The 13,952-nt window shown below is 37.6% G+C and overlaps 1 protein-coding gene across 12 annotated transcripts in view; it reads right to left on the bottom strand.

The window, feature by feature from the left end:
• The window catches only part of GOLGB1 (golgin B1), an 85,561-nt gene that overhangs the window by 24,095 nt on the left and 47,514 nt on the right, over nucleotides 1-13,952 (bottom strand). For all 12 annotated transcript variants that reach the window (XM_084871452.1, XM_084871444.1, XM_084871449.1 and 9 more), the window contains 2 exons: nucleotides 5,505-10,675; nucleotides 2,223-4,134 (listed from right to left, as the gene is read on the bottom strand). In XM_084871452.1, the coding sequence (XP_084727578.1) occupies nucleotides 2,223-4,134; nucleotides 5,505-10,675 (7,083 nt within the window). The remainder of the gene's footprint in view (nucleotides 1-2,222; nucleotides 4,135-5,504; nucleotides 10,676-13,952) is intronic.

Here is a 13,952-nt window from a genome sequence, read left to right as displayed (position 1 = left end):
ATTAATTACTCCTATGCTAAAGACCATGGGATATACAAACAAGTTTAGACGTGACACTTATCACTAGGAAGTAAAATCTAATCAGGGAAATAAAAAATAAGTGTGCAGACATTAAACACACATAGACACACAACACACAATCAAGGAATTATGGGACAAATGAAAAGGAAAGTGCTATGGAAGTAAAAACAGAAGGTAATAAACAATCAAATGGTCTGGAAATATAACCAAAGAGGATTTGAGTTCTGGAGTGATTTTTAAAGAATGGGTAATATTTTCCCCAATAAAGAAAATGGAGAGAACATTTTAGTTGAAAAAATGGTAATATAGGAAGTAAGTACTAGATATTATTACTGCATAATGAGTAGATCAGTTTGGCTGGAATGATAAATATATGTAGGGAAACAGTAAAAGGGAAGACTGAAAGAAAGAAAAGGACAAACTATAGGGTCATAAGTGTCAGACTAAGAGATTTGATAAACCTCATCTAGAGATAGCACAACTTTTACAGGTTTTTAGTTGGGCAGTAACAACAAAGTAGTTTCAGAAATACTTAGTCAGTAGTAGTATATATACTATATACTCAAAAGGTGACAAATTTAGAGCAGCAATGTTACAACAGTTTAAGGATAAGGTGTTAAGGATTTAACCTAACATATTGATGGTGGAAAGGAAAAAGAAAAATTTAAGTAATATTATGAATAAAGAAGTTATAGACCTTGATGACTAAATGAAATAAAATCATACACAGTTATGAGCCTTAGGGAACAGAAGAATATTACTATGCATTATAGACACATGGAAATTGTTTTAAAAGCCAGCTTGGCTTGTAAATATCCAGCAGCTAACAATGAACTAGTGATGAGAGATACAAAGTTTAGTCTCTAGTGTTTATAATAGACTAAAGGCCCAGTGCATGAATTTGTGCGCTGTCAGGGCCGGTCATAGGAGGTTGGCTGTGGGAGCACAGTGACCACCAGGAGGCAGTTTCTGCATTGAGCATCTGCCCCCAGTGGTCTGTGCACATTATTAGCGATCAATCAATCATTTGGTTGGTTGGTCACTTAGGCTTTTTTATATATATGATAAGTATGGTAAAGCAATTCAATGAATGAAACAGTTAGTTCAGAATCTATCCTGAGAGCTTCCAGAAAAAAACATCTTGATTTAGAAGATACTTAACACCTGGGTGGTATTAATTACAGCTTTGAAGTATATACTGCTCTGGTAAAAAAAACTTTTTGCATCTATATTCTGAAAGCAATGATAAAAGATAAAGCTCTTAGGATAAAGTCAGCTGAACTCAAACTATTTTAAAAATATAAACAAATATACATAAATTGTGTTGATGTCAAAGCCACTGCTGAAGGGTGGAAGGCTTTGTTTAGAGAACAAAAAGAAAAAAAAACTGTCCATAAATATTGGATATTAAGTGCAATATGAATAAACACATTGCCTACAAAGAAAAAGAAAATTTTGTGTAAGATTTTTAATTAAGAGAATGATCTTTTCACTAAGGCTAATCTTAAAAACTAAAACTTTCAGATTCTGCCATGGGTCACTTTTAAAATGGAAATATATAGCCTTTTTTTAAGCTTTTACTTCCTATTTGGTCTAAGTACATGGGCTTGACAGAGTGAAGAAACGGTCAAGAAAGTGAAGATAGTAATGCCATGAAGTAGAATCCCGTGGACAACCTGGCTTGGCTCATACAGTGTCAGTTCTGCCTCTGAATCTTGATGACATGGATTTATTCAGAATAAAAGATTAACTTCTGGCTTTTACTAACAGCAGCATAATTTAGGATTAGAAATCCTCCTTACTTTCACTCTATTTGAAAAAGGTTAGGTATTACAGGAAAGTGAGTAAATAAAACTTTACTAAACAGTCATTTAAATATAATATGACAAATTCTAGAAACATTTCCATGTGTGTTGTGTGTATAAAAGATATAAAATAGCTCTCCATTTCTTAGACTTTTTAATAACCCATGGAGAGTTTTATGCAAAGGAAATTTGTAATAAAAAAAAAATGGTAATGACAGATTTAAAGTAATTTAAATAATGTTTCTGTGTTTCTCTAAGTAAGACCAAACAGAATCTGTGGGATATATCATACTGCCCCTCAGTGCCCAAATAATACGTAAAATAATTGTGTTGTTTTCTTTAGAAATTTAAAGAAAGATTCAAAAATCTCAAGAGAAGAGAAAACTGCACACTCACCAGTCGGTCTCTGTCATTCTGGAGTGATGACATAGCCTTTTTTAAACTCTGCACTTCAGCTGGGCTGGTTGCAGGCTGGGCTGCAGCCCTCTGCTTCCCTTCCTCTGTCTTGCGGAATCTTTCCAATTCATCCAACAGGTGATCTCTCTCATTCTGTAGACTGACTACGGCCTTGGAAAAGGATTGCACTTGGTTGTAAGATACTTCTAGTTGTGAGGACAAGTGAAGCAGTTGTTCATCTTTGGACATAAGCTGTTGGTTAAGTTTCTCAAGGTGAGGCAAGCTGTCATCCTCAGTGGAATTCACTGGAAAGGCAGGTTTAGAAACAAGTACATCTCTCTCTCTGCTTAAGAGTCCTTGTTCTTTCATTTGCGCTAATTCTTTCAGACTGGCATCATATTTCCTTTTCAGTTCATCAAGCTCTTCTTTGGCACGGTCTCTACTATTTTGTAGGGAACTCATAGACCCTCCAAAAGACTGGATTTGTGCTGTGAGATCTTTATTTTCTTTGGTGACCATGAGTAATTTCTGTTCCATCTCTATTAGATCTCTTGCTAGCTCTGCCACCCTCTCTTCTGCTGTTTCCGTCTCATTCCGCATTATTCCTGCATCATGATGAAGATGCTTTAATTTTTTCTTCATTTCATTTTCAATTTCACCTACTTTCTTGGCAGCTTCCATCTGAACATGAACCAATTCCTCTTCCAGTTCTGTAATTTTATTTTGACAGGAGGAAAGAGTGGTACTTAATCTCTGCACTTCTTCTTCTTTTACTTTTAATTGGGCCTGAAATAGTCCTGAAGTGCCGCCTTCTTGCAAAGCTGTCAATTCTCTGTTTAGTTGGGCTATAGATACTTTCAAGCTCTCAACCTCTTTAGATAAACCTTGATTCTCCTCCTGTAGGGCAACAGAGGACCTTTGCAGTTCTTCCTTTGCTTTCTCAGACTCCTTCAGTTTTTCTTCTAATTTAGCATACTCATTTTTCAGCTTCTTATTCTGCTGAACTTGAGCTTCAATGAGTTGTTTTTGCTGGTAGTTCTTTCTTGATATCACTTGGTTCAGGTCTTCTCTGTATTGGATCAGTTCTGCATCTAGCTTGGCATTTTCAGAATTAAGATCATCCATATGACTTCTCAAGCTTCGCATTTCTTCCTTAAGCTTATTATTCTCAGCAGCAGCCTCTTGGATGAGCTGGTCTTTTTCTAAGATTACAGAGAGATGTCGCTCTTCCAGCTTTTGGTAGTCAAATACTATGCGGTCTCTGTCGTCCTGGAGAGAAGACATAGATTTAACGAAGGAATTCAACTGAGCCTTCCGCTGTATGTTTTCCTTTTTGATAGTCTTCAGTGTTTCAATCAGCTGGTTGGTTTTGATAACAGCTTTTTGGTTTTCTTCTTCTAAGACAATATTCTCCTCTTCCTCCTGGGTCAGCAGCTTTTCCAATTCTTTAATTTCTTTATCATACTGCTGATGCAGCTCAGCAACAGCTTCTTCGATTGCCTGTTCCTTTGCAGAAAGCAGGCTTATAATCTTCTGCTCTTTCATGTTTATTTCTTCATGCAACCTACTGGTCAGTTGTCTGGAGGCTTGAAGATCAGTCTCTAGCTGTTCATAACTGAACTTACAATTTTGTATATCAGCCTCTTGCTGCTTTATGATTCCTTCTAAATTTTCTTTATTTTCCTTACAGTTTTCTAAAGAATTATTTAAATCAGTACACTGGTCTCTGAGAATCTTAAGTTCTGATTCTAATTTAGCTAATTCATTCTGAGAATTGTGGTACAGATGCCGAGTCTCTTCCAACTGGGACAGAAGTTCTTTGTTTTCCCCTTGTAGAGTATCCCGGACCTTCTGTTGAAGTTGTATCTCTGTCTGGGCCTTGGACTCCCAAATCTGCCTGTCATGTTCAAGTCTAGAAGAAAAAGAAAAAAGGTCATAAATTAAAGGTTTTTGATGACTAAAAAATACATATGACAACATATACTCAGATCTGTAAATGAGTATTCATAATTGAAGGTGTTCATCATTTTAGTGCAAAGATATTGGTTCTACTAAGTACTCTGTATTATGGTATTAAAGGTAAATTGCACCACATAATTCAGGTATCTATACTAATAAAAGAGAAAAATGCAAATTGACACTGTGCCTTCACAATATTCAACAGAGTGAGCATGCAAATTAACCTGATAAAAGATGGCAGGTTAATTTGCACACACAAGGATCCAGCAGCCCGGGGTGGAGGGGATGGGGGGGGGGGGCAGGGCGGGATACAGGCATTCCACACTGCCCCAGCCACTCCAGGCCTGTGGGCAGCATGGGAAGGAGGAAAGGCAGCACCAGGCCAGAGCAAAGGCAGAAAGATGGCTCTGGGATAGAGCAAAGGTGGTGCCAGCAGCCAGGAGAAGGAAGGCCCATTCTTGCATGGATCTTCGTGCATTGGGTCTCTAGTTTAAATTATAAACTCCAGCCTAGCCAGCATGATTCAATGGTTGAGCGTTGACCTATAAAGCAGGAGGTCAAAGTCTGATTCCCCATCAGGGCAAGTGCCAGGTTGTGGGCTCAATCCCCAGTGGGGAGGCAGTCAATCAATGATTCTCTCTCATTGTTGATATTTCTCTCTCTCCCTTTCCCTTCATCTCTGAAATCAATACAAATATATTTTAAAAGCACACATTTAAATTATAAACTCCAAAGTATGTTGCTTATTTAGTGACATTGTTTTAGACATTGTAGAAAGTAATACTTTCTACTATTTTAATTTACATTGCTCTAGAAAAGCTAATGGCTAGCCCCTTAAAAAAAACAAAAACAAACAAACAAAAAAAACTCTTTGTGAGAGACAATTAGAAAAAATATACTATTAAAAGTGGAGTAGTATGAAGAGTGGGGGATATTATTAGTTCTTGAATTTGAAAAGTGATATAAAATTAGAGTTTGAAGAAAATGACTGTAATAAAATATGCAGTATGAACTGATGTGGAATATGAGGAAGCGAAAAGAGAGTATCATATAATTGGGAGGCTAAGGCAATGATTTGGGAGTACTGTGGTATAAATCCAGAGTAGTGGAAATAGATATGAATGAAAGGGAGAAATATAGGTGATCGCTCAATAAAAAGTTGGGAAGAGAAGCAGACAGACATGAATTTTTCATATTAATACAGTTGTAGCAAAAAGGCATGAGAAAGAGAGAGAGAGAGAGAGAGAGAGAGAAATTTAAGCCAAAGTCAGTCCCATATTTAGCCTTTAATTACATTTGGAAGAGAAAAAAATAATAATTTACCTGGAAATGTTGATCTTTAATTCCTCCATATGGATGGACATCTGCCTAAGTTGATCCTTTAGAACACTGCAATTCTCCTCTTTGAGTCTAATTTCTTCTTCTTTAGTTTGAATAGCATCACTGAACCTCATCTCCCATTTCTTAGCTTCATCTATTACCCTGTCACGATCATCCTGGAGGGAAGACATGCTCTTAGTGAAAGCTGCAAGTTGGGCCACAGTATTATCCAAGTTTTCCTGAAGTTGTTTTACTTCCTTGTCTTTCTTGTTCAAAGTAATCTGAATCTCTCCAAATGTCTCTTCCAAGTGGCCTTTTTCTCTACTCAGAGCATCCAGTTTCTCTTGCATATTCCTCTTCTCTTTCAGATATTTCTCTTCTACCTGCTCCAGTTTTCTCTCAAGGTCTTCATCCTTTTGTTTCATTTGGCTTTTAACTGATTCTTTATTTGATTGAAGTTCCTTTTTCAACTTGAGATTGTCTGCTAGGATCCTTGCTGCTTCACTTTGAGTGTCATCTAGCAGTACTCTGAAGCTAGCTAATTCTGTTTCTGCCTTCTTGCGGAGTTCCTTGGCTTGAGCCAAATTTTCTTTGGTTATTTCCAAATCTTTTTGGGATTCGGTTTGAACAAATTCTAGGGCCTTAACAGTTCGCTCCAGAACACTAATTTTCTCCTGGTACCTGATGCAGTCCTTCTGAAGCTGCTTTACTTCTTGGTGCTTCTCTTTTAACAGTTCCTGAAGTTCCTTAGCATGACTTTTATTGCTAGGTCCTTTCTGAGCACCTTGTATTTTCTCCAAATATTCTCTTCGGATTTCTGATTCCACCTGAGTTTTCTCCTTGACTAACTGCTGTTTTTCTTCTTCCAATTCACTCACACACTTTTTAAGGTTCTGCATTTCCGATTCTAGTTGTTCGTTTTTCATTTGGGCATCTGTAACATCCTGATAATAATTCCCAATGGTTCCGTTAAGTTCTGCTAATTGATTCATAAGCCTCTCTTCCAAATCATCTTTCTCTTCTTCTGCTGTATCTTTGAGTTTGGTAACTCTGGCAAGTTGTTCTTGAATTTGCTGATTTAAAAGGTTTATTTTGGTTACTTCTTCCTGAAGCACTTTTAGTTCACCATCTTTTGCTGATATTTGAATCAGTAAAGAATTTTTCTCATTTTCTAAAGTCTGGTTAAATTCTTTTTCCTTTTGTTCCCCCTCCTCCAATTCAGCAATTCTTTCTTTGAGCTGATCAATCTGCTGTAGGTAGTTATTAATTTCATCATGTGAGCTGACATTCTCACTTGTATCAGGTTTGGCACTGGTATCTGGTAGAATGGATTCTGAATATTCAGGCCTTGTACTCTTACTTGAAGAGTTTTCCTCATTAGCCTCACCTGGGACAGACTGGCTTTCCTCTTTAATGATATGCATCTGGTTATCAGGTTTCTCAGGAGCCTCTAGAATAACTTCATTATCTTCTATCTTGTGCTTTAAATTTCGAATCTCTTCATTTAGAGAGTCTTTCTCAGTCATTAAAGCCTCAAACTCCTTGGAAAGGGTTTTATAGTCTGTTTTGACCCTTTCTAGTTCCTCCTTCATGTTGGAATTGGAAGAAAGAAGTGCTTCCATACAATCTTTAGATGTACCTCCTGCAGGTTGTGCCTCTGCTCGAAGTCGATCATTCTCTTCTTCCAATTCTAGGATCTTTTGCTGTTTAGATTTAGCAAATTTCCTCATCTTTTCTTTCATTTCTTCCATTTCCTGTTGCGCTTCCTGCAAATGCTTTTCCAGCTCTTTCTTGTTTGATTCTATGTTTCTTAGCCTGCCATATAGCTCTTGTTTTTCTTGCCTTACAGTTTCCACCACATGCTGAATCCTTTCTGCCTCATTACTAACATTCTCATAGGACTGCAGAAGAATTTCATATTCTTTTTGTAACTCTTTGTATTTCTCTTGCCACTCAGTGCTTTCTGCAATATTAGAACATTTCAAAGATTCAATTTCCTTCATTAGGTTTTCTTTGTCTTCAGAAAGACCCTCCAAAGCTAATTTTAGACTTTCACAAGAACCACTGAGACTTTGATTTTCCATTAAAGATTTGTCCATTTCAGCAATAAGTTTGTCTCTTTCTTCCTGAAGAAGAGCTAACTTTCCTAAGGATGTATCTTTTTCTTGGTTTTGAGCAGAAACTCGGTTTTCTAAATCTGTCAGAGACTTAGTGAGATGTTCAATAGTATCTTTCGCCAAAGATAACTCCTCTTGGAGACCTTTGTTTTCTTTTAGTGCTTCTTTTCGGGAAATGAGGGCAGCTTGCAGTTTCCTATGTATTTGCTGTTTTGCTTTTCTTTCTTCTCCAGTCTCTTCTGATTTTTGTTTCATTTCACAAAGTTCCACCTGTAAATGCTTTAGCCTTTCATCATGTTCTTTGGCTTGCATTTCTAGCTGTGTATGCAGAGCCTTAATTAAGTCCTCTTGTTCTATTATCTCTGTCTGTACTTTAGTAAGAGCTGCTTCTTTCTCATTAAGCTGTCCAGAAAGGTATCTAACCTCTTCTTCCTTTTTGCTTATGAGTTCTTGCAATTCATCTAGTTGAGGCTGTAATTCTCTTAAATGTTCTAATCCAGCAATTTCTAGTTGAGTGCTTTCTAATTCTTGTTTTAGCCTTTCAGTGTGGCCTTCAGCTTCATAGGATGCTGTTTTCAGAATTTGGATTTCAAGACTCTGTTTATTTATCTGCTCTTGTAGTTGAAATACCTCTTCTGATTTTTTAGTAAGTTCTCTTGTTGTTGAACTAACCCTGAATTCTAACTCCTCTTTCTCAGTCTCTATTTCTTTGAGCTGGGTCTTAATTTGGGCAACAGAAGTATTGTCCTGTAGAGCATTTGCATTTCCAGGATGAGGCCAGTCTCGGCACAAGTCAGATTCTAAAGTGGGTTCAGCAGGTTGCTGCACAATGGCTTTGGATGAATATTCTTCTAAACCTTGAGTGGGAGAGCCTGGTTCCTGCTGGTCAGTGCCTGGGAGTTTTCGGTCTACTGATTCCCTTATTTGAATCTGGAGTTGCTTTAGCTGATCTTTAATGATCTCATTTTCTTTATTTTGCTCATCAAACTGTTCTTGCAAGCGATTATAGTCATCTTTCTGTTGCTTTAGTTCCTCCCTAAGATGTCTTTCTTTCTCCTGTGCCTTTTTAAGAATCACCTTGCGAGAGGTTAACACTTCCTGTAGCTTTTTTTGAAGTTGTTCCTTTTCTTTTTCAAGATTCAATAACTTCGCTTCCAGTTCTGGTTTCCAGTTTTCTCCACTACCTGCACTAGGTGGACTACTCACAACTGTTTCTTTTACAGGTTCTGCCGAGCCTCCATCACCTGCATCCTTATTACCTATGGTTAACTTTTGGATAGTTGCTTGGTTCTCAATGATTTCTGCTTGGAGCAAATCTATTTGGTTTATCTTATCTTGGAAGTTCTGATTCATCTGTTTGATCAGAGCCTGTAACTCTTCTTCAACTGCTGCCTTTTCTTCCAAATCCTTCCTTAAATGCTCTAGTTCTAATTCTTTCTCAGATATTGTCTGTCTTAAAGAAACTTCTATTTCTTGGCACTTAGAAGTAAAACATTTTTCTGAGTCTTCTTTATTTTCTTTATCTTTCTCCATTTCTCTCCTCTCATTCTCACTGAATGGGACCTCTTTCCTAGATTCATCTTTCACTTTGGCCAATTCCTCTTCTAATCTACTGACTTTTTGTAGAAGTTCCTTTCTGTTAATAAGAGCTGCCTGGAGCTTTCTCTTTCTCTGATCACTTTCTTTCTTTACAAGTTCTAATTCGTGCTGAAGTTCTTCTTTACTTACTAACCCTGCTGGGCTCAACTCATCAAAAGTCTGCTTAAGACCAGAAACAACTTCTTTCTCTTCTAGTTGATCTTTTTTTGCCTCTTCAGCTCTAGACAATAAATTCAGCTGTTCTTTAAGAGTCTTAATTTCAATCCCAAGAGAAAACTTCTCTTCATTAAGCTGAACCATTTTCTCAGTCATACTAAAACTGATTTCTGTCACTTGCTGGTCCTTCTCTTCAATGGTTTGTTGGAGAGTTTCTACATCTCTCTTTTTCTCCAGTAAGAGTTGATCCATTTTTGCTATTTCAAGTTCCTTCTGTGAAAGAGCATGTGAAAGTTCGACCATCTTATTTGTGATATCCCTCAGACGTTCTGCCCCCTCAAGCACCTCACATTCCTTCTTCTGTAGCTGGCTCTCTAGGCTTTCTATCAGTGTATTTTGCTCAGAAAACTGAAGCTGTACATCATCCAGTTCATTCTGTAAAAGTTTAATCTTTACATCTTTAGATTTAGCTTCTATGCTGAGACTATGGATTTGTTCAGTAAGCAAGTTGTTATGAGTTAGACTTTCATAGTCCAGGCTTTGCCGCCTTTCTGTTTCTGCAAGGTTCACTTCCAGTTGTTTTACCTGAGCCCTCAGCTCTGTTACTACACTCAGTTCCTTCACCTGAGAGAGAAGCTGGTCTCTTTCTTCAGACAAAGCAGTGAGTGCACTGTTGGAGTCTTCAGCATTTTTCTTAAACTCCTCAACCAACTGAGTTAAATTGCTTATTTCCTTAGCTTTCTCATCTAAATTTTTCCCATATGTTTCTTCTGCTTTATGAAAGCTAACGTTGAGCTCCAAAATTTGGCTTTTTAGTGTTTCCACTTCATATTGATACTGACAAATGCCTGGTACAGCACAATGGGAATTATCAAGGTCATTCTGTTTTATTAATTTAAATTCTATTCCAGTGTCATTTGAGATTTCCTCAAATATTCTATTTGGATATTCAGAGCTCATCTTGTTTTTCTCAATTGCTGGAAGACTGCTCTCTTTATTTGACATTGGGGGGAAATGTTGTCCTGTATCTTCAAGTAATATTTCCATTGCAACTGAAGGCTTTCCTTCACTTTCTATCTGTTTCAATTCTTTCTGGTCAAGGACCTCAGGGTCCCCCTCAGCCCCTTTGCCCTGGAGCTGCAATTTAAGAAATGCAATCTCCTCTTGAGCTTCTTTCATTTCCAACAGTAAAACTGACAGTTCTTTATATTTCTGAGAAAATGTGTTCTCTAGGACATCTTGTCCACTTTCTTCAGCAGAAGAGTTGCTCTTGTTGAGTCTGGTAATATCAACTATACTGACCTGTTTTTAAAATACAAAAACAGAAAAAGCTTCAATCAAATGGTTTATAAGAAATAGTTTAATTAATAAATGGCATTTTGTGCATTTTCCAAAACCTGAAACCTTTTAGTCCAAACCTTCTTCCTTTCATTAAACTGCTAAATATTTTTTTAAATCAGTATTTATTTTCCAAGTTGGACTCCTGAGGCACCCTCTCATTTCTGCACTGAGGTGAAGCAATATTCATAAGGCCTAAGAAAAGCTGGAACTTATTTTCTAGATATTTCTTATTGGGAAACTATTTGTTCAAATTAAAATACCTACTTGCTTCCCCCAAGAAGTTCTTAAAAATTAAAAGGGAAGCAGGAACTATATAAAATTTTTGTTTTATCCTATACCAAGAAGGAAATCATGGAATTCATTTTCTAAACCCAAAAATGAGCTATTAATAGAAAAGTGTATTTTCAACCAAGTACAGCAAGTCCTCATGATATTGATAGATTCTTGGAACTGTGGCAAAACTATGTATAATGAAACCAATTTTACCATAGATTAATTGATATAAATAAGAGTCAAGTTCCTGTGGCATCTTATCAACATTATAATGAGACAACTTTGAATGAAATGACATTATTTGAGGGCTTGCTATAGATTGAGATAAATGATCAGGATCAAATAATCAAAAATGAGTCTTGCTGAAGCTTACGTATGAAATTATGGACTTGTTTGGCAAAATAGGGATTATTATTATTAAAAAGACTAGAGTCCCTCAGCCTGGCCTGTGGGGATCAGGCCAACAGTGGCTCTCCAGAATCACCTAAGGGGTCCCAGATTGTGAGAGGGTGGTTCTCGGGTGACACACCCCAGAATCAGGCTCCTTCCTCTCTGGTTCCAGGTGTGTCACCTAAGAACCATAGCTGCCAAGTAACCGCAGCTTGGCAGCTCCTTCATTGAACATCTGCCCCCTGGTGGTCAGTATGCATCATAGCTATAGGTCAGAGCATCTGCCCCCTGGTGGTCATTGCATGTCATAGCTACCAGCCAGTTGGCTGGTCGGCCAGTTGCTTAGGCTTTTATATATATATATTATTGTGTTAAACTGCTAATCCATATAAATTACTTCTATAATTGTTTTTTAGAAAAACAAAATCAGTGAAATCCCATAGTAAATTTAATTAGTATTTTTATTAAATGAGTTTGGGGACAGTATACCTATATAATAAAAGCCTAATATGCTAAGATTCTGGTCGTCCATTCAACTAATCAAAGCATAATATGCTAATGATATGCTAAGGCCACTCAACCGCTCACTATGACATGCACTGACCACCAGGAGGCAGACAGTAGACTGGTTGACCAATTGCTATGACATGCACTGATCGCCAGGGATAGATGCCCTAACCGGTAATTTAGCTTTCTGCTGGGGTCCGGCCAATCAGGACTGAGCTAGATGGACCAGACACGCTCTGGAGCCCTCCCATGGTCCCTCAATGGCTGGCCAACCTCCTGCATCCCTCCCCAGCCCCGATTGTGCACTGGTGGGGTTCCTTGGCCTGGCCTGTGCCCTCTCGTAATCCAGGACCCCTCAAGGCATGTCAAAAAGCCAGTTTCGGCCCGACAACAGAACAACCAATTCTTATGAAGTGCATTGACTACAAGGGGGCAGATGCTCACTGCAGGAGCTGCCCCCTGGTGTCAGTGTGCTCCCACAGGGGGAGCACTGCAGCCAGATGCCAGGTTCACAGCTAGTGAGCACAGCAGCAGTGGTGGGAGCCTCTCCAACCTCCATAGCAGTTTTAAGAATGTCCAACTGCTGGCTTAGGGAGCCGGCCTAAGTTGTCAGTCGGACATCTCCTGAGGGCTTCCTGACTGCAAGACAGCACAGGCCTGGCTGAGGGACACCCTCCAAGTGAAAAAATTTTGTGCACCGGGCCTCTAGTGTATAATAAAATCTCCACCTTTGTCAATAACACCTTTTCCTTCCAGCAAAAAAAATTCCAATTTGATAGAAAATTGTCAAACAATGAAGTAGTCAAGAGTACAAGCTCTGCAGCCTGACTGTCCAAATTCATATCTTAGTTCTGCCAACTACTAACAGAAACTGGCACATAGTAAGTATTCAGTGAATATTAGCTTTAATCTTGGTATCATTCTCAGCCACTAAGAATAAAATTCATTATTTTAGAATTATTTATTATTCTATGAAAAGTAATCTCATCAGTTTTCATAAGCATTATTTTTAATCATTTAAAACTTCACTTTCTGTATTATTCACAGTCACATTTCTAGAGACCCAAACCAGCAGTAGTATTTGGAACAGGAAAAAATGTTCCTTTATAATATCTTCATGTCACATTCCTATTTTTCCATCCATATAAACATTAAAGATCTGATATGATCAAGGCATCATGCCTGCCAGAAGACTTTAATAAAACAAACTCATTTTTTGTTCTCTCTCTTACCCTAAGTATTCTTATTTCCTCTTTTCAATCTATCTGTCATGTTATCTGCTGCTCCCTATATCTACAGTTTAATTAACTTTTTGACTCCAGTAAAAAAAAATCAATGTCATCCCATAAGGAAAAGGCAAAGAACCAGAGAATTTAACTGTTTCTAGCCACTCTCACTTTTTCTCCTAATACTACTCTGCCTCTTTCATGTAAGCCACGCTTACACTTTCCTACTCACCCTCTCATATCCCAAGGGATTATCTAATTCACCCTTTCTTTTGAAATTTCTGTGTGCCTTTTTATCTTTCTTCTCCATTGTTCCCTATCTGTTCTCCATTCGGGTTGTTTTGTTTTTCTTTCTTTTCTTCTTAACAGATTCCCATCTGTCTTATCTGTTCTTTTTTGAGCTAAATTATCTTGTTCTCACTACCATTACTAAGCATCTTAAAACATTAAGCATCCCCTGGCCAAAAAAAATTTATATTTACTCTGTCAGTATTCATATAATGCTACAATTTTCAAAATTTAATTCCTTTTGACAATTTGGTGAACAAAGCACCACTTGTCCCATGAAAAGGCATTGACTATAATTGTGGTGGTTAATTTTATTGCCATCTTGGCTAGGTCAAACTTGGTCAAATATTACTCTAGATGTTTCTATGAAAATATTTTTGGATAAGATTAACACTTAAATCAGTAGACTTTGATTAAAGCATACCATCCTCTATAATGTAGGTGGGCCTCACCCAATCAGTTAAAGGCCTTAAAACCCATCCCCTAAAAAAAAAAAAAAAAAAAAAAGTGGGAATTCTGTCAGCAGATTGCCTTTGGATTTGAACTGCAACTCT

Source organism: Pipistrellus hanaki, assembly GCF_964339955.1.
Source record: "Pipistrellus hanaki genome assembly, chromosome: 2".
Lineage (NCBI taxonomy): Eukaryota > Metazoa > Chordata > Mammalia > Chiroptera > Vespertilionidae > Pipistrellus > Pipistrellus hanaki.
The sequence above is the reverse complement of the archived record's forward strand: the minus strand, read 5'-3'. Positions and strand labels throughout refer to the sequence as shown.